The sequence below is a fragment of the Chenopodium album genome, chromosome 27 (assembly GCF_948465745.1).
Source record: "Chenopodium album chromosome 27, dcCheAlbu1.1, whole genome shotgun sequence".
Lineage (NCBI taxonomy): Eukaryota > Viridiplantae > Streptophyta > Magnoliopsida > Caryophyllales > Amaranthaceae > Chenopodium > Chenopodium album.
This window is the reverse complement of record NC_137860.1, coordinates 35,276,262-35,303,351: the sequence shown is the minus strand read 5'-3', so window position 1 is coordinate 35,303,351 and position 27,090 is coordinate 35,276,262. Positions and strand designations below refer to the sequence as shown.

At 35.3% G+C, this 27,090-nt stretch overlaps 2 protein-coding genes across 2 annotated transcripts; one reads left to right on the top strand and one right to left on the bottom strand.

Moving 5' to 3' along the window:
* The first annotated feature begins 523 nt into the window (after positions 1 to 523).
* Positions 524 to 22,251, top strand: LOC145619179 (uncharacterized). Its single transcript, XM_081673810.1, has 39 exons — positions 524 to 758; positions 931 to 1,007; positions 2,862 to 2,961; positions 3,088 to 3,195; positions 3,392 to 3,508; positions 3,784 to 3,934; positions 5,064 to 5,311; positions 5,669 to 5,845; positions 6,341 to 6,402; positions 6,498 to 6,615; positions 6,920 to 7,003; positions 7,363 to 7,455; positions 7,560 to 7,661; positions 7,889 to 7,957; positions 8,182 to 8,277; positions 8,352 to 8,459; positions 8,701 to 8,814; positions 8,977 to 9,060; positions 9,390 to 9,518; positions 10,771 to 10,969; positions 11,064 to 11,207; positions 11,341 to 11,384; positions 12,062 to 12,145; positions 12,265 to 12,333; positions 12,427 to 12,503; positions 17,710 to 17,779; positions 18,279 to 18,428; positions 18,817 to 18,882; positions 18,993 to 19,137; positions 19,261 to 19,325; positions 19,431 to 19,496; positions 19,651 to 19,744; positions 20,423 to 20,459; positions 20,580 to 20,637; positions 20,956 to 21,066; positions 21,219 to 21,286; positions 21,566 to 21,632; positions 21,730 to 21,798; positions 21,869 to 22,251. Exons 1-39 carry the CDS (start codon positions 714 to 716, stop codon positions 21,959 to 21,961), a joined length of 3,858 nt encoding a protein of 1,285 aa, XP_081529936.1. The 5' UTR covers positions 524 to 713; the 3' UTR covers positions 21,962 to 22,251.
* A 557-nt stretch (positions 22,252 to 22,808) lies between these two features.
* On the bottom strand, positions 22,809 to 26,161 carry LOC145619379 (pentatricopeptide repeat-containing protein At2g17140-like). Its single transcript, XM_081674060.1, has 2 exons — positions 23,676 to 26,161; positions 22,809 to 23,035 (listed from the first exon to the last, which is right to left on the bottom strand). Exons 1-2 carry the CDS (start codon positions 26,159 to 26,161, stop codon positions 22,909 to 22,911), a joined length of 2,613 nt encoding a protein of 870 aa, XP_081530186.1. The 3' UTR covers positions 22,809 to 22,908.
* Between the last annotated feature and the right edge of the window lie 929 nt (positions 26,162 to 27,090).

The following is a 27,090-nucleotide window of genomic DNA, read 5'->3' as shown; positions in this document are numbered from 1 at the left end:
CACCAGGCCCCGAAACCTCAAAATTTCCTTAAAAAGTGTGGCTTTAGGCCACTTAATAGCCTAAGAAGTTATGAAATTTAGCTTGTCCAACTAATTTTTGTTTAAATCTTTGCCCTTGTTGTCTTCTACGGATTATTATTAATTAAAAAAATAAAAATTGAATACCCCGAAAGACCGAATGTAGAAAAGTTAGGTGCACCCAAAATTATTAATTGAATGATTAAAAATCATTTCAAAACTTTAGAAGAGCTACTCCGAATTTAAAAACAATGCACTGGCTAGTGGCTACTGTTATGTATTCCCAAATACGTATTATAAATTTTTTTCCCCCTCTTAAATAAGTATGGAAAGGAGTACACGTTTAGCCATGAGTAATATTAAACCATTGGCGACTCCGCGAGAGCCACGAGGACCAAGTAGGGAAAACCCCAAATTATTATCGGTTAACAAAGTCTACATCATAGGACAAAATCACAAATGGTAAGGTTACAAGAATATGCGTAGCAATCTAGCATGATACGTTTCTTTTACTGCACAAATTCTAAGACCTTTTGCTTTCACCTTCAATTTACATTGATTTCTCTAGTCTTTACTAACCCCAACAAATTTTGTTCATTTTCAACTGAAAACCAACTTCCTCTTTCATCTTCACTTCCCTTTTCTCTCTCCAATTTCCATTATCAAACTAAATTTGCTTATGTGAGAAATCATCAATGGCTTCATCTTTTAGATTTTTGGTCTCTCTTTTTATGATTCAGGTAATCTTCTTCTTTTTCTAATTTAAACCATCAAGAAAAATAACCAATTTTTGATCTTGCAAGTTGAAAAATCATCATTTTCATTTCTGGGTTTTTCTTTCTTTTTTTTTTTTTAGCAATTATTATGTGGCAATACTTGATTAAAGTTCTGATGATCATCTGTAACTTGCAGTTGGTTTTTCTGGGTTCTTTGATTACTTTACTCAATGCTGATTCTGGGTCTTCCTTGTTTTCTGATGCTATACTTGGGTAAGTTCAATTTTCTCTTTATTTTTTTTATTATTATTTTTTTTGATTTGGGTTGTTTGATAAATTATGCAATGATTTATAGTCGCAATCTTTTTCAATAGTGATTATATTGGGGAGGAATTAATAAAGGAAATTAGCAGTCTGAAATTTCACTAATCGAATTGTGGAAACTAAAGGCTTAATTTTGCTTCGTATGATATAATTTTTGGCAATAAATAGATTTTGTTTGAATTGCTAATACAATATCTTTTGAAAATGACAAGTTCTGGAAAATGTAAATGTAATGGCATAGTTTTCCATGAAAGTTGTGAAAAGCATGATAGCCAGGTTTATAGTTTCACTTACTCCTTATTTGTTTCCAAGTCACAGTAGAAGTTCATAATGAATTATCACTGGAGTAAACTGTACTGTTATTTGTTAGAGCATGCTTGGAATTACAGGAATAAATATGGAGGTAATAGGCATCGTTCAGGTGTTAGACTGTAGAGTAAGGTGGCGGTGGATTGGAGGTAGTGGTGATGGTTGTTCGGACTTTGTGGAGGACTCTAATGCACCAAATCAACAATTAATTATTACATTTTTAGCCATATGAGTGAGAGGAGAGCCTATTACATTCCCTAACTATTTTACATAACAGTTTGCCTCTCTTAGTAGCTTTTAACTTTCTCATTTTCCGAGTGAGGTGAAATAACTAATTGTTTGATACTTTGATACTTCATACTTTTATTGCCAATTATCTCTCTCCCCTGTAGCTTCATCTGAATTTAGATGTTTGTAGTCATCTGAATCTAGATGTTTGTAGCATATTTTTGTCAATCTGATGGTTGAAAGGTGAATGACATGATAGCCATCTTGATTACAATTGGTCTCGTGTATTGACTCAGGTGTTACATGAAACCTTTTGATATCTAATCATTTCGGTAAATATTGTCCATCATTCAGAATAGAACAAGACTCAGGTGTTACATGAAACCTTTTGATATTTAGTCTCGAGGTGACAGGTTCCAAACTTTGATTCCCCCGAATTAACATTTTCTCACTTGAAAGCAAGTAAGAGATACACATGGGGTGTTATAGCTGTGAAGGAGACCATTCTATCAAGATTTCTGCCTCGTAGCTCTTAATTATCATCTCCATCTTTATCTAGTGCTTGCTTATAGGTTATCATCAGCATTTCCTGCAATTTTTGTTTGTTTGAAAGGCTGATTATTACCTTCCATATATTACTAATTTCTTTTTGCGCCAGATAAATGCATAAAATGAAAATTAGGAAGGTAAGGGGACATGAAAAGTTGATTTATCTATTTTTTGAGTAGCAATCTTGATTTCTTGACTTGCTAGAGTTCAAAAAATGTACTCCCTCTGTTTTCTTGAGATCTACTAAATAGCTATGCAAACCAAGAATACGTGGAAAAGGGAACTATGCATGTGGGTATTTTTACTTGAACGATGAGAGAGATAGAGAGAATGTGTTTTATTAAATATCACTGAGCCCACGAAGTGGGATTGTATATGATAGAAAATAAGTAAAAGGTTGCTATTAAAGGAATAAAGTAATAGTGAGTAAAACTTAGAAAAATGGATGAAAATGGAAAGTGAGTAGAACTTAGGAAAACGGAGAAAGTTTAATAGTCTATTACATGTGCTATGGAAAGCATGAACTCTAGAGGAATATATTACGTGTCAAATTTTAATATCTAGGCTATGTAATAAGATGAATGACATAATTTGGGCTCTTGTATCTCCTATTCTACAAGATTTTTGTCACTTGTCTAAGCTCTATATATCTAATTTCTCTTAATTGTTACTGACTGTGTAAAATTTGTAATTTGACTTTTTTACTTTGATTTTTAGGAGAAGACATTCTGAAGAATATTGTGCTATGTATGATATTTGTGGAGAGCGTAGTGATGGGAAAGTTTTAAATTGCCCTTACAGCTCTCCTTCAAAAAAGGCATGTTATAAAGATTATTTTTGTGTAAATTATTTGTGCCAACCTTGTTGGACCTTTTTTTTTTTTTTTTTTTGAAAAAACCTTGTTGGACTTTATAGCTTAATGCCTTTTGTCATCCTTTTGCAGCCTGATGATCTCTTTTCAGCAAAAATCCAGAGTTTGTGTCCTACCATTACTGGTAATGTTTGTTGTACAGAGCGTCAATTTGACATGTTGCGGTCACAAGTTCAGCAGGTAAATTTTTGTCTGGCACTGCGTTCCAGCAGTTAATATAAAATATGCTAAGAGAAGCTTGTTCCTGTATATGATCTGGACCTGGGAATGCTAATTGTAGGACTTTAAATTTTCTACAGATATGTTGCTTGTTAGTGACTTATTCAGTTTACTAGTCATTTGTCAAAAAGGCTCAGCTTTGGATATTTTATTGTAGGCAATTCCTTTATTGGTGGGTTGCCCAGCTTGCTTGAGGAACTTCCTGAATCTTTTTTGCGAGCTTTCATGCTCACCAAACCAGAGTTTATTTATTAATGTTACATCCATTGTCGAGGTTAGTATCACAATTTAATTGGTGCTGAACCACTATCTCTTAATGCTGTTCTATAGTTTCAGTGTCTACATGCCTAACATTTGTGCAGTTTGTTTCATGAAAGATCTGTGTTTTAATCTCCAGCCTTCTTCCTCTGGAGAGAGATATTATAAGCTATTAATATTCACTGGAGCATGTTCTTTGTATCTTGGAGGTGTAATAGTTGTTTGCCTCGAAGGTGAAGTAGAATTCACTATCACTATAGTCTTATACATCAAGTTTTAACTATATTGCAGGTAAATGGAAACTTGACCGTGGATGGAATTGAATATTATGTATCTGAAGATTTTGGTGAAGGTTTATATAACTCTTGCAAGGATGTAAAATTCGGTAGTATGAATACAAGAGCCATAGATTTTGTTGGGGCTGGAGCAAAAAGTTATAAAGGTGAGGTTGATATTCTAATGTGTTTTCATATTGTTTTTACTTCTTTACATTCTAAGCAAACCTCTCAAAGTAACATCCTCTTTTTTCTCCATTCATACCAAATTATTTATGAGCTTTGGGATCTGTGACCCAGAATGTTGTAACTTGTAAGTCTTATCTAAGCTTGCACACGGGATAAAGGGTGTAGCCTTCTTGCCTGATTACTAAAGAATGAAAAAAATGTGTGTATATAGAGATTACCAGAAACATATCCTTATTGTATAGCAAACTCTTCAGTGTCCACAACAGTCCAACTTACCACCAACATTTTAGTAGTGTTATTTTCTTGTTTCAGGCAGTGGCTGTGAAGCTAAATAGAGCAGACTTAGTTCTTGTTTTAGGACGTGAAAAAGAAAGTAATTTTATGAGAATCCTTTTTCTTGTTCTCCATGATGCTATTGTGTCTTACTTTGTGTGAGAAGGGGGAATTAGTACCTTTGGATCACGTATGAAGGAACTATATAACAGAGAATTGGGGGGAATACACTACTAATGCCCTTTTTTATTTATTATTTTATAAACAGTATATACCTTAGTATTAATACAAGAGATTGGGATTTAGCTATTTGTTGGGGCTTCTATTGACCAAGCATGCTCATCTCTGTTACTAGTATCTTTTTCCCCTTTCAATATTATATTTGGAAGTTAAAAACATACTTATGGCCCTGTTTGGTTTGATGTATAACATATTCAATAAAAAATTAGTTTTTATAAAAAACAAATTTTCAAGGAAAACCACAATCGCAAATTGGTTATCCTTAGTTTGGTTCTTTACAAGAAAAGTTAAAGAAAAAATTAAAATTAGAAGTGGAAATGTAAGGAAGGATGAGAGGAAAGTAAAAAGGAGTTAAGGAAGAAGGAAAATGTGGCTTCCCTTGTTTTGTAAAGGAAAATGTTTTCCACCATTAAGGATGCACTTTTCTACCATGGGCAAAAAAAATTTCCACTTGTTTACAAGCCAAACAAAGGAAAATAGAAAAAAAAAAGGGTAAACATTGTCCTTGAAAATATTTTACATCAAACCAAACAGGGCCTTTTTGGGAAAGCTTTTTCTGTTAAGAGAATACTTACTAAACTATATAATTTTCAGAATGGTTTGCATTCCTTGGTCTGAGGGCTGGATCCGGCATGCCCGGATCTCCATATTCCATCAATTTTCAGACTAGCGCTCCTGAAGCATCTGGAATGCAGATTATGGATGTATCTACCTACTCCTGCAATGACACTTCACTGGGCTGCTCATGTGGTGATTGTCCTTCATCACCTGTGTGCTCAAGTTCAGAACCTCCTCATTCACAGACAAAGGATTCCTGCTCAGTTAGGCTGGGTTCACTTGAGGTCCAAACTGATATTAAAACAATGACCCTAGCTTTACTTTCTTCTTTGAATTAACTACTTTGGGTGTTTTGCCACCTGTGAAGTTATTGTGACCAACTCTGTTATTTAATACATGCATCATTCTGAATTTTATGTATGTTAATGCACGAAGTTAACCATTTATTACTTAGAAATATATATTGATATAAAAAAATTATCTTTTATAAACATACATCAAGATCACACAACAATTATAATAGTGACATTTATAAACACCGTTAAAATGATGCATGTATTGAGGAACTGAAGAAGTATACAAGTATATTATTTATTTTACCTTCTGGCTCATATAGATTTGGTAATTAATAATGCTTGCAGGTGAAATGCATTGACTTGTCAATGGCCATCATCTATATACTGTTAGTTTCTGCTTTTCTTGGATGGGGGTTCTTCTACCGTAGAACAGAAAGAACTGGTCTTGCATCTACTACGATGCCTTTGTTGAGTAAAGTTGATTCCTTTGGCGAGGCAAACGATGACACCCCTAACGTGAAGGTTAACTCCGACCATTTGTCTATACTACTTTTCACTGGTGGCTGGGGAATCTTTTCACCTCTAACTACTTTTGAGCATTATTATCAAATTCTAGCTGCTTACAGCCTTCCATAACTGTAGTAGTGTAGAACTGTAGATCAATATATTCGTGTCTAATTTCATGGTTACTTATAAGGTGGAGTTTGATGCTTTTTTTTTTTTTAAATTTTTTATTGGTTTTGTTATTTGGGTAACTGACATTATTGTCACAGCAGTAATTTGCATGTCCTTGATCTGTAAAGTAGTTATGTGTCCAGTCCATCAGCTTAAATTGTTTTATTCTTTAACTTCGCATTTCATACCATATCTACATGGTCAAAATTTTTTCCTTTTGTATAATCTGCCATACTATACCATACTTTTTATCTTGATACTTGATTTTTTTCCAAGCGTTATCTTGTAATATAGTAGCTTCAATACTTATTTTCTTATATCGTGATCATTGTCTATGACTAGGATACTGAGAAAGCGCTGCAGTCTCAGTCTACGGTTCAAGGATTTATGAATGATGCTTTTAGGTTAGCAATGCGGATAATTTTTTTCCACCCTGAACAGTCAAGGCACATATATCATTATATCATGATTTAACTATTTCATTATGAACCTATTGCAGGAAGTATGGACTTTGGGTTGCAAGGAATCCTGCCCTTGTGTTGTGCTCCTCTGTCGCCATAGTTCTTATACTTTGCTTGGGTTTACTACGTTTCAAGGTCGAGACTCGACCTGAGAAGGTATGTTATTCTCTCTCTCTTTTTAAACTTTGTGTTCTCCCTCTTTATATTAGTCATACAGAATCCCAAATTTATATTCTGGATTAGTTTATTAGGCTGATGTGTACGAAAGCATAGCACAATTTCACTCTTAACCTTTTTTCTTTTCTAATCTTTGCATATCTATGCATACATCATTGAACAGCTTCCTAGTTACAAGAATTTTGGTGGCTTAAGAAAACATGTTAATTGCTTTGTATATTATTTTTATTATTGTCTGTATTGGCAGTATCATAACTTTTTTTAGATGCTTCTTTTGTTCTAGTTATGGGTTGGTCCTGGAAGCAAGGCAGCAGAAGAGAAGCACTTTTTTGACACTCACTTAGCTCCTTTCTATAGGATTGAACAGGTATGAGACATTGAGACCTCTGTTTTATATTGTGGCAGACATGTAGTAGTATTAGAGACATGTAAACGCGTGTATGCACCTTGTTTTCTATCTTTATGGTTTACTTAGTCATTAAAATAACTATGCATCATGTAATGTGTCTGTTCTGCTTGGAGAGACATTGGATTCATGCTGAATTTTCATTGAGTACCTGGCACCAGAAATTGTTTTTTTTTTTTTTTCCTCTTTCATGCTCAGGATATATAAACTCTGCGTATCAGAGGATACAATATTACTTTGGAAAATTTATAGTGCAACTTAAGGGTTTAGAATTGGCATTTACATTTGCAAACTGATGTTGAATGGTTCACTACTTTCAGCTTATATTGGCAACCAGGCCAGATCAGAATGGGAAATCTTCTAGTATAGTAACAGAGGATAATATACAGTTGCTTTTTGACATACAACAGAAGGTATAAATGACTTTTAAGTGCAGTTTGCATACCTATTAAGATGTCTATTAGTGTGTCTCACTCTCTCTTGATGCTTTCGATTGTGGTTAACTTTTTGGCTGCAGGTTGATGAACTGAAAGTGAATTATTCAGGATCAATGGTGTCTTTGTCTGATATTTGTTTGAAACCTCTAGGGGAGGATTGTGCCAGCCAGAGTATCCTTCAGGTTGATTGAAAACTTTAATTATAATGTGTGATGTTTTGCCACTCATATGTATCATCCATCACATTCAGACATTATCAATTTGCTCATTTATCATTTGGCTTGGAATGCTGCATCCTTTTAACTTGATGTACGGTCTCTATTTCAGCATTGCTGTGCATCTCTTCACATTACTAGATATAATACAACTTTATTTTATGTAACTTCAATCTTATCTTTTTATGTGACAGTATTTCCAGATGGATCCTGACAATTATGATGAATTTGGAGGAATCCAGCATGTTTTGTATTGTTTTCAGGTAATCACTTTGTGAACCCCTTGTAGTTGTAATCTTTTGGTATTGTTTGCAAAGGGTATGGCCAAGTGGTTGCATTTGCTACTCAAGCAGTGGAGTTTTCTATTTTAAGAATATTACATTTGGTCAGTTTGTTGAAAGTGCCTGAAGACACCTGTTTCTACCTTTAACATACTGAACATATATTAACACTTCTTTGGGGCATGACGACATGTATCCTTTCACAGCATTTTACATCCACTGACTCGTGTTTGAGCGCTTTTAAAGCACCCCTTGACCCCAGCATTGCCTTAGGGGGATTTTCCGGGAATAATTTTTCTGAGGTAATTTCTTTATCAACTCTAACATTGCTGAACTGAAGGTATAATAGACTGATCGTTTGTTGTTCAAATGTCAGGCTTCTGCATTTGTGGTAACTTACCCGGTCACTAATATGGTTGATGAGTCAAGTGATGCAAATGGGAAAGCTGTGAAATGGGAAAGGGCTTTCATTAATCTGGCTAAGGTTTGACCATTAGCTCCTTTTTACAGCATTAGAAGTCTCTCTTCAGCCTATATTTTCTTCTCATGTAAAAGGTCCTTATCTTTAGCGGAATTTGAGATAGAAGGGAAAAAACGTTAAAAATATACTATATTTTTTTTTCTGCATACACTAAAGTTTATACCATGACAATAGTACTGGTTGAATTTCTGCTTAACATATCTGTGGTTGCATGCTTTGACTCTTGATCCATTTCCCATTACAGGAGGAACTGTTACCTATGGTGCAGTCTAGCAATCTCACTTTATCTTTTTCTTCTGAAAGCTCAATTGAAGATGAACTAAAACGAGAGAGCACTGCTGATGTTATAACAATTTTAGTAAGTTATTCAGATATCAAAATTTTCCTTGTGAACTTTGGATGAACTTTATAGCAAGTCATCTTTATGTGCCTGACTATTTTACGAAAATATATTATTTAAGAAAAACGGGGTTGTGAGCTTGTGACTAATTTGTTTTGCAATTTGTTTAATCTGTATCAGATAAGCTATCTTGTGATGTTTGCTTATATATCACTTACTCTGGGAGACAAACCACATTTGTCCTCTTTTTACATTTCATCCAAGGTATGCATTCAATTGTAAATTTTTAGTTAGTCCCATAAATTACACTAGCATAATACCTTTGATTCTCCATTATCTGAATTGTCATTATTATACAACACAACCGAAGGTCCTTTTAACTTTTTAGCCTCATTGGAGGGGTTTTGGGAACACTTCATGCTTTTTGTCCATAATGTCCATAATGAAATGCTCAATGTCCATATCCATGTTGAGTATCAAGTATCCAACATGGGTACTGGAGGGCAAGCAAAGATTTTGGTTAACATAGGTTGTGCATGGAGTCCGGTGAACTAAATACTAGCAAGTAATTTGATTTTTTGTTACTATTACAGGCTTTACTTGGACTTTCAGGAGTTGTGGTTGTTATATTGTCTGTTCTTGGCTCAGTTGGTTTCTTCAGCGCCTTCGGAGTGAAGTCAACTTTAATAATAATGGAAGTCATCCCCTTTCTTGTTTTGGCTGTAAGTTGACTGATCATTTGATATATAAATATGATTTGCTTTGGATTTACACGTGTGTCTGAGTGTTTGTTTATCTTCTCATCATAATTTTTTTTCTGGAAGTAAATTTATGTATGACTACCACTATATGATTTGTTAGTGTCCGTTATTTATTTTAATGTTGAGTACAGTAAAAAAAAATCAAAATTATGATACATGTATATGACAATTCTGGATGTTGATGATGATAAATTCCAATTGATCATCATGAATTCATTTGACAAGGGATGCAATCTACAGATTTGCATAGATAATTGAAGCATTATCTTGCATTGTACTGCGAAAGGATGAGTCAGTATGCCATTCATCTGGCAAAATGTTGCTTTCATGTTGAGCATAATCATGTCAATATTTTCAATACAGTTGTTATGAAGTAATTTGAACCCTTACCTTTGTGTCATTTAGTCTTTATCATTTGGATGGAGAGACTAAATGAATCTTGTCATTTGTATCATCAAGCGTTTGTAATTGTAATAGACTAACCTAAGGAGGGGTAGTAGGGGCGTTCTAGTAATATTGCTTAACTAGTACTAGGTTAATAGTCCTAAGTATAAATAGAGAGGGAGGGGAAAGAAAATGGTTAGCAGAAATTTGTGTTTAAGGGAAACCTTAGAGAATCATAGCCTCAAGCCATTGTTAGTCAGTGATAACCTCAAGCTATTATGAGAGTGATAGTTTAAAGCTATTAATCCTATCATTTTGTAACCCTTCCACCATTGTTAATCAATATTAAAGCTTCCACCTTTATTAAATTGCTAGTTACAATCAGAAATTCCAAGTCTGAAAATTTGCCTATAACAACTTCCATTGCTGTTAAATTTACTCCAGATAAAAGAATATAGCTTTGCAGCATTCTTGTTTCATGTTGGATTATAGGTTCATGATATACTCCTGTTTACTGTATCTCGATCTTCACAGTTTTTATTTTCATCTATGCAAATGCTCTGCCATGATTTTCCAACCTATTGTCATTTACTATGCATCTTTCTATGATGCCTGAATTGATAGTAAATTGTACTTTTACAAAGGCTTATTGACTATTTCAGGATAGCCTTTGTTGTTTAAATACCTTGTTGCAAATTTTTGATCTTCCATGTGCTTATAATGCTAACATTTCTTTTCTATTTACTTTCCTTTACCTTCATGGTTTAAGGGTGCAAAGTGCTTTCAAACATAATTATATCCATTCAGTCTCTCATTCTTTTGTTGACAGGTTGGAGTTGATAACATGTGCATATTGGTACATGCTGCAAAACGGCAGTCAATTGAAATATCTTTAGAAGAACGAATAAGCAATGCCCTTGTTGAAGTTGGTCCCTCCATAACACTTGCTAGTTTATCTGAGGTTTTGGCATTTGCAGTGGGAGCTTTTATCACTATGCCAGCATGCCGTGTTTTTTCTATGTTTGCAGGTATGATTGGTTCTGATTTTATTATTTGAAGTTTTTATTTAGTCTTTAAGTTAAATTGTTCAATTGATCGATACAACTGTGTCCATCTCTGTAGCTTTGGCCGTCTTTCTGGACTTTCTTCTTCAACTTAGTGCTTTTGTTGCACTGATAGTTTTGGACTTCAAGAGAGCTGAAGACTTCAGAATTGACTGTTTCCCATGCATTAGAATTTCATCAGCATCTGTAGAATTAAATAGAGGTTCGACAAGATCAGTTCAATTGCATTTCTGATTCGACTGTTGATCAAATTATTCTCTAATTGATGGGTTTGGTCTGTTAGTTGCATTCATCGTATAATTGAGCTGATGTATGTATTTATATGTCTGGCACAGAGGTTCATCAGAGAACTCCAGGACTGCTTACTCGATATATGAAGGTATGCTTAATAATTTGAGGAGACAAAGGTCATTTAGACTTCCTATTCAGGAGATTTAACTCATTTAAGCCTCAGTATGAAAAGCTTTGATGTGCTAGAGAGGCTATAAGTATTATGGTGTCTGTGTCCTCTACTTGGCCTCCCCTTCATCCTCTATATATAAAAGAAAAGAAAAAAATATGGGAATTGCCTGCTTTGTGGATCCCTGTATTTTATTGATCTTACCTATTTTTTATGTCCTCCAAGATTCCGTTGTGGAATTGAGCTCAACCTGTATACTTACATGATGACAGATCCTTGGTCTTTGTAGTTAATAGATATTTGTCTTATGTAGATTTTTAATTTTTGGAAGTTGAAATGATCATCAAAGTAACCATCATTTAAACACTAGCAAACGGCCTCCTTTCTTTCATGAGTTTCTTATTTTTTTATTTTTTATTTTTTATTTTTTTTTTTTTTTTTGAGGAAATGATTGTATTTTGCTTTCTTCAGTGCAGTTTGTCAAGTTTGATGATTGAACTTTGATTGCTGACATTGATGATATAACAACTTCATTTCGTAGTTGCCTTTGGCTTTAGCTCTTGTCAATTTGCAGAAGCTAATAACAATTTAGAATTTTTGAAGAGACTCGTCGGGGATTATATTGATGTTTAAAAGTCCCTTCTATCATTCTGCAGGAAATTCATGCACCCATTCTTTTACATCGTGGAGTTAAAGTACTTGTTCTTGCTCTATTTTCTGGTTTGGCTTTAGCAGGCATTGTAAGTTGTACTCATCAAATTTTCAATTTCTAAGTTGATTGAAGTTGTGAACTACACATCCATTAACCTGCAATTTTGTTTAAGATATTTCTATAACATTTCTATTCTGTTCTGTGTAGGCTTTGTGCCCCAGGATTGAGCCAGGTTTAGAGCAACAGATTGCTCTTCCTCGGGATTCATATCTTCAGGTATTTCCGTGCTTATCAAGTTCCTTGATGTTTTATGTTATCTTATCCCACTGCCTACTTTTCCTGGTCTCACTAGCTCACTTGTGGTTGCAGGGCTATTTTAATAATATTTCAGAGCATCTCAGAGTCGGACCTCCCCTGTATTTTGTTGTAAAGGATTATAACTACAGGTATTTGTTATGTTTCTCATTAGCGCATGTACCCGTGCACTAGAACTTATTTCATGGAGAAGTTTTCAATTTTTCTATATCAGCGGCTTTTTTTGGGCTTTTATTTAAATAGATTTAAATAAACAGAACCATTTTTCAACATGACAACAGTCAAATCATCTTTCTTTTCCAATCTGCATGAAGTTACTCCCACAGAATGAAGCTGCACACAACCCATTTCAGACAAAGCTAAGCCTCAGAGAGTTCAGAGATAGAACCTAAGCAGACAATAGCCTTTTTCTCCTCATTAAGTGAATTATAACTGCTTCACAGATATTATCCTTTTCTAAAGAACACCTTTTGCTGGAATTCCTTTTTGGTTGTTTCCTATGAAAAATTTAATGCTTTAGGAGGCGCTTTTGTCATCCATAATCATTAATTGCTATATCTTGTCATTCCCCTCGAGATTAACCATAGTCCACAGTGGAGGAAAACTTTCCGAGAGAAGGCCCTTAAACCACTAATTATCCTTGAGAACAACTGTGAACTTTAATACATGCAACTAGAGCTTTCAAAAACTGACCTGACCCGAGAATCCGACTTGAACCGGCAATGATCTGAACCCAACCTGTACCCGGACAATGGGGTGAAACTAGTGACGTGACCTGTAACCCGACATGAATCTGACGTGATGGTTAACCGACAACTGATTTGATCCAATACTTTTTGATCTGAACCCGAACCTGCTCCCGACCTCAGAGTAACCGTCAACCGATTTAATCCGATCTAACAACAATCTGAACCCGAACTAGTACCCGACCCAATTAGAACCTGTACCGAGTCATGGAAGGTTTAATAAAATTTATATGCCTTTTGTTCAACTTATATACTGGTACAAAACTGTAAACCCACAATCCGATTCAGCTTGTATACCTTTTGTTCTCTATTACTCATGTATAGGTTTAATAAAATCTTGATAATGCTGATCAAATTAAGGAAGACGTGATTATATAGGTTTAACATGAGCACATCGATATTTATTGGAATTGAACTTGAATCAAAACCCAACTTAACACTAACTCGAACCTGAATGTACGATCTATTAAAAAGTGAACGACCTAGAATAACCTCAACTGAAATTGACCCGACCCGAACTTGATCTGAGGCTAGATTGACCCGACATAACCCGAGACATGATTTGACCCAACCCAAACCCGACTTGAATACCCAAATCGACAACTCTACTACTATACACGAAATCAAAGCTATTTAGGAGGTGTCGGGAGCTGGTGTTGGAATTTCACGAAACACTACGAGATGAATTCCGAGATCATTAAATATTGTGTGGACCCATATATGACCATTATCCGGCAACGTAAAGGCCCCGTGAGAGCTTATAGCCAATACAAGAGGCATGTAAGAAAACGGGTAAAATGACCATTTAAAGGCAAATTAGATGGTTCCACTCACCCAATTAAACTCTCAGAGGGTATTAGGGACTATGGTAAACATTTCGGCAATTTTTATTTTCGGGCAAACAAAGGTCAAAAATTACCCTTAAATGGTAATTTTGAGAAAATTTTGAGGTTTCGCGGCCCCATGGCCCCTAATACCTCCAATTGGGTCGGTGGAACCATGGAACCATCCAATATGCCCTTAAACGGTCATTTTACCCGTTCAAAACTTGCAGTGATTTTGTTAACTGAAGCCAACATGTAATGATCATATATGGTTTCAAACGGCATTATATGACCCCGAAATGTATCCCTTAGGGTCTTAATGCTTTTCGCCACCGCGCCCTGAAACCTCAAAAAACGTGGATTATAGCCTTCAATTTTGTAATTTTTTTTATCTTTTCTCGCCTGGAAATAAAAATTGTCGAGATGTTTACCATAGTCCCTAATACCCTTCGGGAGTCCAATTGGGTCGGTGGAACCATCCAATATGCCCTTAAACAATTATTTTACCCATTCACAACTTGTAGTGATTTCGTAAACTCAAGCCTACCACGGACGTTTATGACAACATATAATGATCATATATGGTTTCAACCTACATTATATGAGCCCGAGATGTATCGCTTAAGGTCTCAAGACTTTTCGCCACCAGCTCCAGAACTTCAAAATTTTCTCAAAAAGCGTGGATTATAGCCTTCAATTTTGTAAATTTTTGATCTTTTTTTCGCTCGAAAATAAAAATTGCCGAGATGTTTACCATGGTCTCTAATATTCTCCGGGAGTTTAATTGGGTCGGTGGAACCATCCAATATGCCCTTAAACGATTATTTTACCCGTTCACAACTTGTAGTGATTTCGTAAACTTAAGCCTACCACCAGGGCCGTCTTAAATTTTTTCGGGGCCCTGTTCTAATTCTAAAAATTGGGCCCTATAACAAAGATGTCATTTTAACTCATCTACAAGAAGTAATTTAGACTATAATTAATACTACAACTAAAAGAAAAAAAAAAATTGACGTCAAAGCAAAAAAAACAAAATAATCAAACAAATAGTGCACTGCACCTAGAACACACAAATCAATAAATTACAAACATTACCAATTGTTCAAATTCCAAATACTATGTGTCAAAAAAAAAAAAAAATCCAAATACTCCGTTTTAAAAACCCCATTGCCGCTAATCGAAGTTACATGTAACCGATTCTTTTTACTTTTCACTTTAAAAATGTAACAATGAACTCAAAGCAAATCACAAAAAACTGATATTACATTATTCAATACTAGGGGGGATAGTAGTAAATTACACATACCTCATAAGTAGTATACGAGTAATATGACTGATTTTCCTCATTGAATGAATTTTGATTTTTAACCGAGTAAAATTAAGTAATCCAATTAGAGAAATTTGGATTTATTTGATACATATAACTTAAAAAATTTAAATTTCTTTGTCTATTAGAAGTAATTCAAGGAGTAAGAAAATACTACAGTACTCCATACTCATAATTAGCCATTGAATTATACAGCTATTTACGAGTAGAAAAAAACATTGAATTAGAGAGGAAGGTGGACCAGTGGGCAGTGGGAGGGAGTATTAAATTGGAAATTTCAATATTGTTATGGTAATAGCGTGAATTAATTACTAATGGAGGATTTAAAGATGGAAATTAAAGTTTACTGTACCATATTTATGGGGAATGCAAATTAACCGGATTTATTAAGGGTTAGAAAATCACGAGTAATTGACGCTTCATACTGCCGCACAAAGAACCTTTTTTTTTTTTAAAACAAAGCTGGGCTTCTACTGGAATTGGGCCCTCAAGATTATGGGGCCCTGTGCTAAGGGTCTTTTTGCACAGGCCCTTAGCCGGCCCTGCCTACCACGGACGTTTATGACAACATATAATGATAATATATGGTTTCAAACGGCATTTTATGACCCCAAAATGTATGTTTCCTTTAAGGTAACAAGGCTTTTCACCACCGGGCCCCTAAACCTCTAAATTTCCTCAAAAAGCGTGGATTATAGCCTACTATTTTGTAACTTTTTTACCTTTTTTCGCCCGAAAAAAAAAATTTACCAACTTGTTTACCATGGCCCCCTAATACCCTCCGGGAGCTCAATTGGGTCGGTGGTACCATCAATATGCCTCTTAAACGGTCATTTTACCCGTTCACAACTTGCAATGATTTCGTAAACTCAAGACTACCACAGACGTTTATGACAACATATAATGATCATATGTGACCCAGAGATGTATTGATTAAGGTGTCAAGGCTTTTCGCCACCGGGCCCCGAAACCTGAAAATTTCCTAAAAAAGCATGGATAGCCTTCAATTTTGTAATTTTTTGATCTTTTTTCGCCCGAAAATAAAAATTTCCGAGATGTTTATCATGGTCCCTAGTACCCTCCGGGAGTTTGATTGAGTCGGTGGAACCACCTAATATGCCCTTAAACGGTCATTTTACCTGTTCACAACTTGCAGTGATTTCGTTACTCAAGCCTAATACGGACGTTTATGATAACATATATGTGGTCATATATGGTTTCAAACGGCATTATATGACCCCGAGATATATCCTTTTCGGTCTCAAGGCTTTTCGCCACCGCGCCCCGAAACCTCGAAATTTTATCAAAAAGCGTGGGTTATAGCCTTCAATTTTGTAATTTTTTTTACTCTTTTTCGCCCGGAAATAAAAATTGCCGAGATATTTACCATGGTCCCTAATACCCCCCGGGAGTCCAATTGGATCGGTGGAACCATCCGATATGCCCTTAAACGGTTATTTTACTCATTCACAACTTGTAGTGATTTCGTAAATTCAAGTTTACCACGGACATTTATTAAAACTTATAATGATCATATATGGTTTCAAATGTCCTTATATGACCCCGAGATGTATCCCTTAGGGTCTCAAGGCTTTTCGCCACCGGGCCCCAAAGCCTCAAAATTTTCTCAAAAAGCATGGATTATAGCCTTTAATTTTGTAAGTTTTTGATTTTTTTCGCCCGAAAATAAAAATTGTCGAGATGTTTACCATGGTCCCCAATACCCTCCGGGTGTCCAATTCGGTGGAACCATCCAATATGCCCTTAAACGGTCATTTTACCCATTCACAACTTGTAGTGATTTCGTAAACTTAAGCCTACCACGTACGTTTATGACAACATATGATGATCATATATGGTTTCAAACGGCATAATATGACCCCGAGATATATCCCCTAGGGTTTCAACACTTTTTTCCACCGGGCCCCAAAACCTCTAAATTTTCTTAAAATGTGTGGTCGTGTGGATTATAGGCATGCAACCCTTCTATGATGGATTTCTTGGGATATTGGAAAGTTACTAGTTAGGCTTTGCTAAAAAATAGAAACAATGTCACTATTGTATATGATGGTTCTCATCTTATAATTTCTACTACCTCCGTTTCATGTTTTCAGCAACTTTGCAATATTTTGTATCTCACAAGTAATGCCCAAAGTTGCAAAAAACATGAAACGGAGGTAGTAGTTAATAGAAAGCCACCGTCTCAAGTTTCAAGTGACAATGCATTATGCTAACAATGAAATAATGGATGCTTGACAAACTATTAATTGGTATATAGGACTCGAGGCTGAATGCTAATCACCTTTGTAAGTGATATCTCATTTCTTAGTTCAGCAACATATATTTCAACAATAGATTGCCTTTCTATTTGCTATATTCTAGTTAGCATAGTATGTTTTATGTAAATTTTCTTAAAGATAAATGTTTCGTATCTTTGCAGTTCTAATTCAAGGCATACAAATCAATTGTGTTCAATTAGCAAGTGTGACTCGAATTCTCTTCTGAATGAGGTAACTTTTCAACTTAAGTCTTTGGTAGAATATACTTCGTATTAGCATACTGGCTGGTGTCCTCATGTTTAGCTTAGCTATGTTTTTAGCAAATTTTTTATTTTTTTAAATGTAGATGTGTACTAACTGCTTTTATAATTTGAAAATGATGCTTTATAAATACAGTTTTAATGTGTGTTTCTTGCATATGAAACTTCTTCCTCCTTGTCATTTTCTTTTTATTCAGCTTGGATAGGGAAACCCCCATTTCCTTTTGCTGATTTTGTGTTCTGTCTCCACCTTTTTAATAGTGTGCTTCATTAAAGTGTGTTTTTACTTCTATTGATATTCATCATTATGTCTACACCATACATATATGTTTGCTGATCTGTTTTAACATGCACTTTTTGCCTAAATCCAACATACTTTATTACCCCTTTTCTGTTCTGCTTACTATATTATGTGTGTTTGCATAGTTATGCTGCTTTTACAAATGGATTTCGTGGTTAAATGATTGCAGATATCAAGAGCATCTTTGACACCAGAATCTAGCTACATTGCAAAGCCAGCTGCCTCATGGCTTGATGATTTTCTAGTGTGGCTATCACCTGAAGCTTTTGGTTGTTGCCGAAAGTTTGTTAATGGTAGCTATTGCCCTCCTGATGATCAGGTTAGTGTTTCTGAACAACCCCCCCCCCCCCCAACCAACCAACCAAAATTGCCACAAAAGTGTTTAGGTGTGAGTCAAATTGATATCAAGTGACTGGCTGTTAGGTTTTCACCAATTGGAGAACCTCTGTTGGCAGAGAGAAGGCTAAAACTTAAGTCATAAAGTAATGAGTGTGTAGATCCACAAAGTTGATATTCTAGACATTAGACTTAGATTGGTAACTTTTTCTATTTTATAATTGAGAGCAGACAACCTCACAAATACTAAACTTGTTCTTGTACAATGGGGAATGCATTTCTTAGGAAGGATTTGTCAATGAAATTGATTTTGCTTTTAGTTGTTTCTTTTACTGGTATTTCTTATTAATGTATCTTAATTTGCTCTCCAGCCTCCATGTTGCTCACCTGACGAAGGGCCTTGTGGTTATGGGGGAGTTTGCAAAGATTGTACTACAGTAATGAAGTTTTTCTTTATGCCTAATTAAAATTAATTGCCAATTTCTTTAGTCATAAATTATTTTACCAAGTATACTAGTATGAACCCTACATGTTAAATTTCTTCCAGTGCTTTCGCCACTCAGAACTTCGCAACGATCGTCCTTCTACTACACAGTTTAGAGAAAAGCTCCCGTGGTTTCTCGATGCATTGCCTTCTGCTGATTGTGCTAAGGGGGGTCATGGAGCCTACTCTACTAGTCTGGACTTGAATGGTCTACTATTCTCTCTTCCTTTCTTCCTTTTCACATTTGCCATCTACTATGCACGATTCTTGAAATGTCTCTCTTAAATTATAAGTTCCGGGATTGAAATCTGTTTGTTGAAACCTGAACCAGGTTATGAGAGCGGTGTTATTAGAGCATCTGAGTTTCGAACGTATCACACACCAGTCAACAGACAGGTTAGTTCATGTCTACAGTGTGACATAACCAATAGTTTCTTAGCCTAATAGGGCATTTGTAATTGTTAAGATCCCTCAAGCCATTTGATTCATTTTCAATGACAGAGTGACTACGTTAATGCACTCCGTGCTGCCCGTCAGTTCAGCTCAAAAATTTCTGATTCGCTGGAGGTATAATCATACATTTTTATTTTATTTTAGGTTTTCTTCTTTTAGTCCTTAAGGGATAGAATGACATCCTCTTTATTTAAAAACCTTCATTGTTGGGAAAAAATTTCATATTTGTGTTTCTCATGGTATTACTGGATGTATGATAATTTTGCAGATGGATATCTTTCCATATTCAGTCTTCTATATATTTTTTGAGCAATATCTGGACATTTGGAGAACTGCTGTCATCAACCTAGCTATTGCCCTTGGTTAGTATTTTAAAAGTGCTTCTAAAAGCTTTTGGCTTTATTGTTAACATAAATCTTGTCACCTTGTGGGCAATATCACAAGTTTATACATCCCTCTTTTCGTTTGTTTCTCTCTGAATTGGAATATGAATATGGAGTTGTGAAGCATATTCTTTCCTCTAGTTGTTAACTATTATAAATATTTTTGTCAGCAAATCAAATTTGAGAAAGACCCTTAATGATTATCAACCTAAAATAACGTTTATGGTTATATTGTATGCTTTGGTTTTTTTTCTCTATTGGCTGATGTCGTAGTCTCTAGTTGGTCTTTCTTTAAAACCAAATGTTGAGATCTATATTCTATACTATTTGGTATTTGATATAAGAGGTCATTTTGAGAGTTAAATTATTAGCAATGAAAACAATCAGTATACAAACATCAACACATGACAGTAAGGATAAGGCAATAAGTCTTACTTTCAGGGCCAAAAAAAAAAGAGAGATGATTCAGATGTCATTATATTTAAACTATTACTTAATAGACTTATAGTCGATGGTCTTATATAATTGAAAATTTTAGTGTTTCATTTTCTTTGATTATGTTGTTGTCCTCTCATTCAGTTTAGCATATGGCCTTAGTTTAGACATGACACAATGCTTCTCAAGAATTACTCAGTGATGTGTCAATTTTTAACACAGGTGCTGTTTTCATTGTGTGCCTATTCATAACTTCCAGGTAAGAAGCCTGAAATTCATGCACTTTTGGTCCTTTCTGCCTATTTATGCAAGTATTCAACTTTCTTCTTTTCATAAGGCTCATTGCACATTTTTTATAATTTATTTTTTCAAACTGCAGTTTGTGGAGTTCAGCCATCATTTTGCTTGTTCTGGCCATGATAGTGGTTGATCTCATGGTATAATATGATACTATTGCCTTAGAAATTAACAGTCTTGAAATCCTACATTGCTTGTTTTTCTATACTTGATTTTTTGAAGTTTCTATAACTTGGAATGTTAGAGCTTGTGGGCTGTGTATGTTAATGGTTAGAATCTGTAAACCCACTTGTGGAATTGCATCATTGTTGACTTCAACACTGGCATTGTCTTTATCAAAAGGACTTAAATGCTTTTCTAGGTTGTTAAAGCCGGTATTAAGATATCCATATGTTTCTTTCTGAACTAAGTTTTGATATTTACTTACCATAATATCTGTAATATGATGGAAAATGCAGGGTGTTATGGCTATCCTGGGTATCCAACTGAATGCTGTATCTGTTGTCAATCTCATCATGTCAATAGGAATTGCTGTTGAGTTCTGTGTTCATATAACACATGCATTTTCGGTATATTTCTCAGAATTATTTGTTCTTTTAGTTGGTTGACCCTTCTAAAACTAGTTAAATTGAATTAGGAAAGGCTCATGGATTTAGTTTCCTCCCTTTATAGTTTTCCATTTTTTTTTTCTATGGTGCTCAAGTTGCTGGATTATTTTCAGGTCAGCCACGGTGACAGAAACCAGCGAGCAAAGGAGGCGCTTGGTACCATGGGAGCTTCTGTTTTCAGGTAACACGCTCCTGTATTTATCATTTTTTTTTTTGGGATATATCATATTTTCATGTCAGTGACTTGTAATCGTTCATGGCTATTGGACATGCCTCAATCAGCCTTACATGCATCACCTTTTTTTGTATTATGTGATTCCTTTATTACTAATTACTAGAATACATCATATAATCATATAATGACTAATGACCTTATGAGCTCTCAACCATTGATTAAAGTCAAATCTCTTGTCGTTACACAAATTATTCTAGTTGACACCTATTTTTGCTTCTTTTGCAGTGGAATCACATTGACTAAGCTGGTCGGAGTTATTGTACTATGCTTTGCAAGATCAGAGATTTTTGTGGTCTATCATCTATCTGTGATCTATCACTATTCCATTTTATGAAATGGGTGACAACCTGATGAATGATCATATAACATATATTTATATATATTTGCAGGTTTATTACTTTCAAATGTACTTGGCATTAGTTATCATTGGTTTCCTGCACGGGCTCATCTTCTTGCCTGTAAGTTGCAGTCTTCTCAATCCTTTCATACAACTTCTGCTGCATACTTAACTATATATCTAATTTGCAGGTATTGCTAAGTTTGATTGGCCCACCAGCAAGTAGCATGCCTGCGGAAAGAATGCTAGAAGCTGAGCTAAACTCCTCATCACAATCGAGCTAATTGGACATCTGTAATGTAGATTGTGCTTTCATTTTAGCAAGAGCACCTTGACTAGCAGTTGCTCATAGTTTTCTAACTAATCTCTCGGCATGGCCACTGCGAACTACTAGGATTACGCTACTCCGTCATTAAATGAACTCATTAATATGCTCTACTTTGCACATTGTGGATCTTTTGCCGATGGAGAGAATATCATCTTTGTAAATAATTTGCTTGTACATAAAAGCAACATGGACTAGTATGTATGACTTATTATGCTATCTGATATAATATAATTTAATATTTCACCATGCACTGAGAGTTCTAATTACAGGCTCAAAAGGTACAATCATACTTTTATGTGCAACAATAAACGTTTTTATAACAAGAAGCTTTAATCATCATTTTTTTTTTTAAAAAAAAAAAATTGTAATTGTGAAATATTTTTGATGGCTTGGTAAACTGATCGTGCTTATTCAGGATATCTATTATCTAAGTGTTGCACTGTTCAATTTGCATTTGTTTCTTTGTCTTGACTAATTAGCTCTAAGACTTCTAACAAATGTAGATATCCATCTTTATTTATTTCGTTTTAAATTAGTATTAAGAGAAGAAAAAAAATTAAAAACCAAATAATTCAAATATATAATGTTATAACAAGATTAGAAGAATTGCCCTATCAAGCGGGCATGGTGTTAATACCAAGTTTAGTTTGATATATCTTGTAGAAGAAAGAGTAAACCGAGTCAAATTATTCTATCAGACTCGTATCGAACTAATACTGTAAGGAACAAAGGATATATTGTTTGTAAAACATTGTATACATCATGCATAAACATTATATTGTATACATTGTATATATCTTCATGAAATAACAGTGCATAAACATCACATTGTCAAGAGCTTCAACGATGTGGTCTGTTCATCTCATCTAATTATATGCATACATCAACAAAAACACGAGTTAATCAACCTACACCTTTCCAATAATCATTTGCTCCTATTTTCAAGGATGACAGATTTAATACACTTCCTTGACCCCATCCTTTTTGTACCTGTTTAAGAGCTTGTAGTGCTAGTCCGCTGCCATCCTCTCTGTGACAAGAGTAGAACAAATGCAATAAGCTAACATATAACAGCACGATACCCTAAAATTATATAGTCTAATGCATTTGATCAACAATGCTTTGACATTGACATTGACATTGACATAAGAATAGCATATAGAGTTACAAGAATTTGGTTTCTAATTGTTTTGTATTTTTAAGTGGCATGGTAGAACCTTGGTTTGGGAGTAGGATAAAAAAGAAACTGTTATGGAGAGTGCTCCCGAATGAAACTTCAGGGACCTGCCCTTAACATCACTCGTCTCTAGTGGACGGTGACAGAGAACTGAGATTCTACCTAAAGAACCTAGTGACCAAGTGTCCAGGATAGATTTCCACTTACTCATTGCAGGGGTTAGGGCAAAGGCCACTGATGGTCTAGTTGAAGTCAATAATCATGAATGACCACACCCAAAATAGTGTGCTAGTCGACGACAACCTCTATGTTTGAAAGAATAAGAATGTGTACATCTTGATCTTTCCAGAATTCAGTCCTCTTAAAACAACCAGTTAGGAGAATCTCTGTCACTTATCTATCAGTATACCACACCACTTACTAAAATGCTAATCTACAAATAAAAATAAATTTTAGAAGTTCAATGCGAAGTACTAATGGGTTATATTCATACCTGTGCACTATACTCCTCCATTTGCCTTCACCTGTCTTCTTGAGCTTTACATAATTGTTCTTACAAACTTTATTAGTAATCTCTCCCTGCTCTGACATGATCATCATCCTCTCTGCAAGTTCATCGGCTTCATGTTTCTTCCCTAGTTTACGTAAGGCAACAACCACTGGCATGAATGATGCATGATCGAATATGTATTCTTTATCAATCAATTTGATGAGAGTATTAGTAGCATCATCCAGCTTTTCATTCTTGCAGAGTTGGTCAAGCAGATCATTGTAATTGAAGTTTCCTATATAAAGGCACAGATCTAACGAAATTTCAAATAATTCGCAAGCTTCCATAATCTCTCCTCCAAGAAGTAACTCATTGAACATAGCGCTGTAGAGTGCTTCCCTATGTCCACATGCACTGAGTGCAATTTCAAAGACCTCTTGTGCAGCTCTAAATTCACCCTCTCTGCAAAAGGCTTTAATTAGCACTCTGAAAGAATTAATGTTAGGTGCCACTCTGTTCTGTAACATCTCATTCAAAAGAGACATGGCATCGTTGGTTTGACCAACGTCACAGAGACAACCAATTATAGAATTATAGGTGAATACACTTGGAGCGATCCCTCGTTCTCTCATTTCATTGAGAAGTCCATACATTTCAAAGATTTGATTCTTTAACCCCAAGCCCATAATCAAAGAATTATAAGTTTGCAGATTCTTGTCAAGCCCCCTTTTCTCCATGTCCTTGAGAACCCGAAATGCAGATGACATCTTCCCAGCTTTACAATAACTACGTATAAAAGTATTGTATATAATCGAATCAGGGTATAGATTTTTACCTACCATCTCAATCAACTTATTTTTAGCATCTTCAAGCCTTCCAGCTTCACATAACTCCTTAATTATAATTGAATATGTTATTATGTCAGGGCAGCATTTCTTCTCATCACTACCAATATTCAGTAAACTGATGTACTCGTTTCCTAATTCACCAAGACCGGCCCTTCCATGGTTCCACATTCCATCAACAATTTCAATAGCCTTATCCAGCTTTCCACTTCTGCAGAGACCCCGCATCACTATATTACACGTTACAGTATCCAAGTCGTAGCCTTTCTCATTCATCTTTTGAAGCAAGCTCTCCGCTTCTGAAGTTTTTCCTTCGTTCCACAGACTGTGAAGCAAAATATTGCAGGAATATATATTTGGAAAACATCCAGCATTCATCATCTCATTCAAAGTAGTATATGCTGCTGCTACAATCCCTCTCTTACAGTATCCATGAAGCAAAGAGCTATAAGTTATTGTGTCAGGCTGTATACCGCAATTTTTCATCAAATTAATCATCTTTTTTGCATCAGATAACATATTATTCTTGCACAACCCATCAATTACAATGTTATATGAGTAAATATTAGGCTCTTTTCCCTTTTCTAACATCTCCTTAAGAACTATCTGTGCTTCTAAAAGCTTCCCCTTCCTCACCAAACCCATCAACCATATATTATAACTCTCCAACGACATCAAACAATCACTTTTCTTCATCGTATCAACCAAATTCTCAGCTTCCTCGAGCATCCCTGTCCTGCAAAACCCCTCGAGCATTTGGTTGAAGGTAACAATATTGGGTCTAGGTAAACCAAGTGCATTGTCTATCTGCATATCCCTGAATATTCTAGAAGCTTCTAGCATCTTCCCTGCCTTACACAGAGCTGCAATCCTAGAATTGAAAGTGACAACATCCGGAACCAGACCATCTTTACTCATCATTTCCACCAACTTCTCAGCCTCAACATCCTTACCCTCCTTACAAAAGCTAGAAATCAAAGTATTATAAACAACCTTGTTAGGAACCAAACCATATCTCCTCATTTCATCCAATATCACTAACCCTTCCTTCGCAAGCCCGGTCCTACAATACCCACGAATCAAAATCCCAAAACTAAACTCATTCGGCTTACAACCTCTCTCAGACATTTTGTCGAGCACCTTGCGTGCATCCTCCAAATGACCCGAATCACACAAACCCCTGATCAGAAGATTGAAAGTGTAAACTTCAGGCAAAACCCCAGAAATAAACATGTCTTTATACAGCAATGGGACCCAATTAAGCTTATTATCTCGAACCGACGACTCGAGAAGCACATTGTAAACATAAATTGGTGGAGGGTTATCAGGGAATTCTTTCCGGGTAGATTGAAATTGTGAAATTGCCTCGTCAACAAGGCCGGATTTTGCTAGAATACGAACAAGAGAAAACAGAGGAGGAATTGCTGATTCTCTGTGAAGAAGAAGGTGTTGATGAAGAGTGTCAATTTGAGGGTACATTTTGGCGCGAATAAGAATCTGGGTAATTATAGGTAAAGAATTTAGGGGGGAGAAAGATGAAGATGAAGATGAAGGATTGGAGATGATGCGATTGAAGATTTGCCATGCTAATGCAGGATTTTGGGAGTTCTTCAGAAGTGCTTTGTTGAGCGTGCTTTGGTTCATACTTCATATGGATATGATGGGGATTTTTGGGAAAAGGCGGGAAACCAAAAACTAATACTCGGTATAAGTAATCCCTTCGTTTTTAAATACTTGCTCCACTTTTTATTTTCGGCCGTTTTTAAATACTTGTTCCATTTCTTTTTTTGAGAAACTTTTACAATATTTAATTCACTTTTTACACCTGGTGGACCCAACATACTACTCTCTCTCCTCCTATTTTTCCACTACTTTTGATTTTTACATTTTTTTTATTTTCTCAACTACCCCACTGCCTTCATATTTTATTACTTTATTCAATTTCTTTAAAACACCGCGCGAGAAGAAATGAAGCAAGTATTTAAAAACGGAGGGAGTATTATGCACAATATTAAGCATGAGAGAATATTTTCAAGAAAGAACAATAATAACTTTATAAATCATTTGTGAATTTTGGGCAAGATTTATATTATGAACACTGTTATCCACGTGTTTTGAGGAATTTTTTAAAGGTGAAAAGTCTTGAGATTCAAGGTGATACATCTTAGGGTCATATAATGCCGATTAGAACTATAATGACCATTATATAATTTCATAATTGTCCGTGGTAGGCTTGAGCTCACGAAATCGATACAAGTTGTGAACGGGTAAATTGACCGATTTATGGAAAATTGGATGGTTCCACCCACCCAATTGGACTCCCGGAGGGTGTTAGAGACCATGGTAAACATCTAGTCAATTTTTATTTATAAGCGAAAAAAAAGTCAAAAAATTCCAAAATTGAAGCCTATTATCCACGTTTTTTTAGGAATTTTTAAGGTTCCGGGGCCCGGTGGCGAAAAGTCTTGAGACCCTAGAGGATACATCTTTGGGTCATATAATTCCGTTTGGAACCATATATGACCATTATATAATTGCATAAATGTCCGTGGTAGGCTTGAGCTAGCTCACGA

Coding starts and splice junctions, on each gene's coding strand:
- LOC145619179 (XM_081673810.1), top strand. CDS start 714: ATGGCTTCATCTTTTAGATTTTTGGTCTCTCTTTTTATGATTCAG. Junction 9,061..9,389: donor CTTTTTACATTTCATCCAAG/GTATGCATTCAA, acceptor TTACTATTACAG/GCTTTACTTGGACTTTCAGG. Junction 9,519..10,770: donor TCCCCTTTCTTGTTTTGGCT/GTAAGTTGACTG, acceptor TTTTGTTGACAG/GTTGGAGTTGATAACATGTG.
- LOC145619379 (XM_081674060.1), bottom strand. CDS start 26,161: ATGAACCAAAGCACGCTCAACAAAGCACTTCTGAAGAACTCCCAAAAT. Junction 23,036..23,675: donor TGGAGGAGTATAGTGCACAG/GTATGAATATAA, acceptor CTCTTGTCACAG/AGAGGATGGCAGCGGACTAG.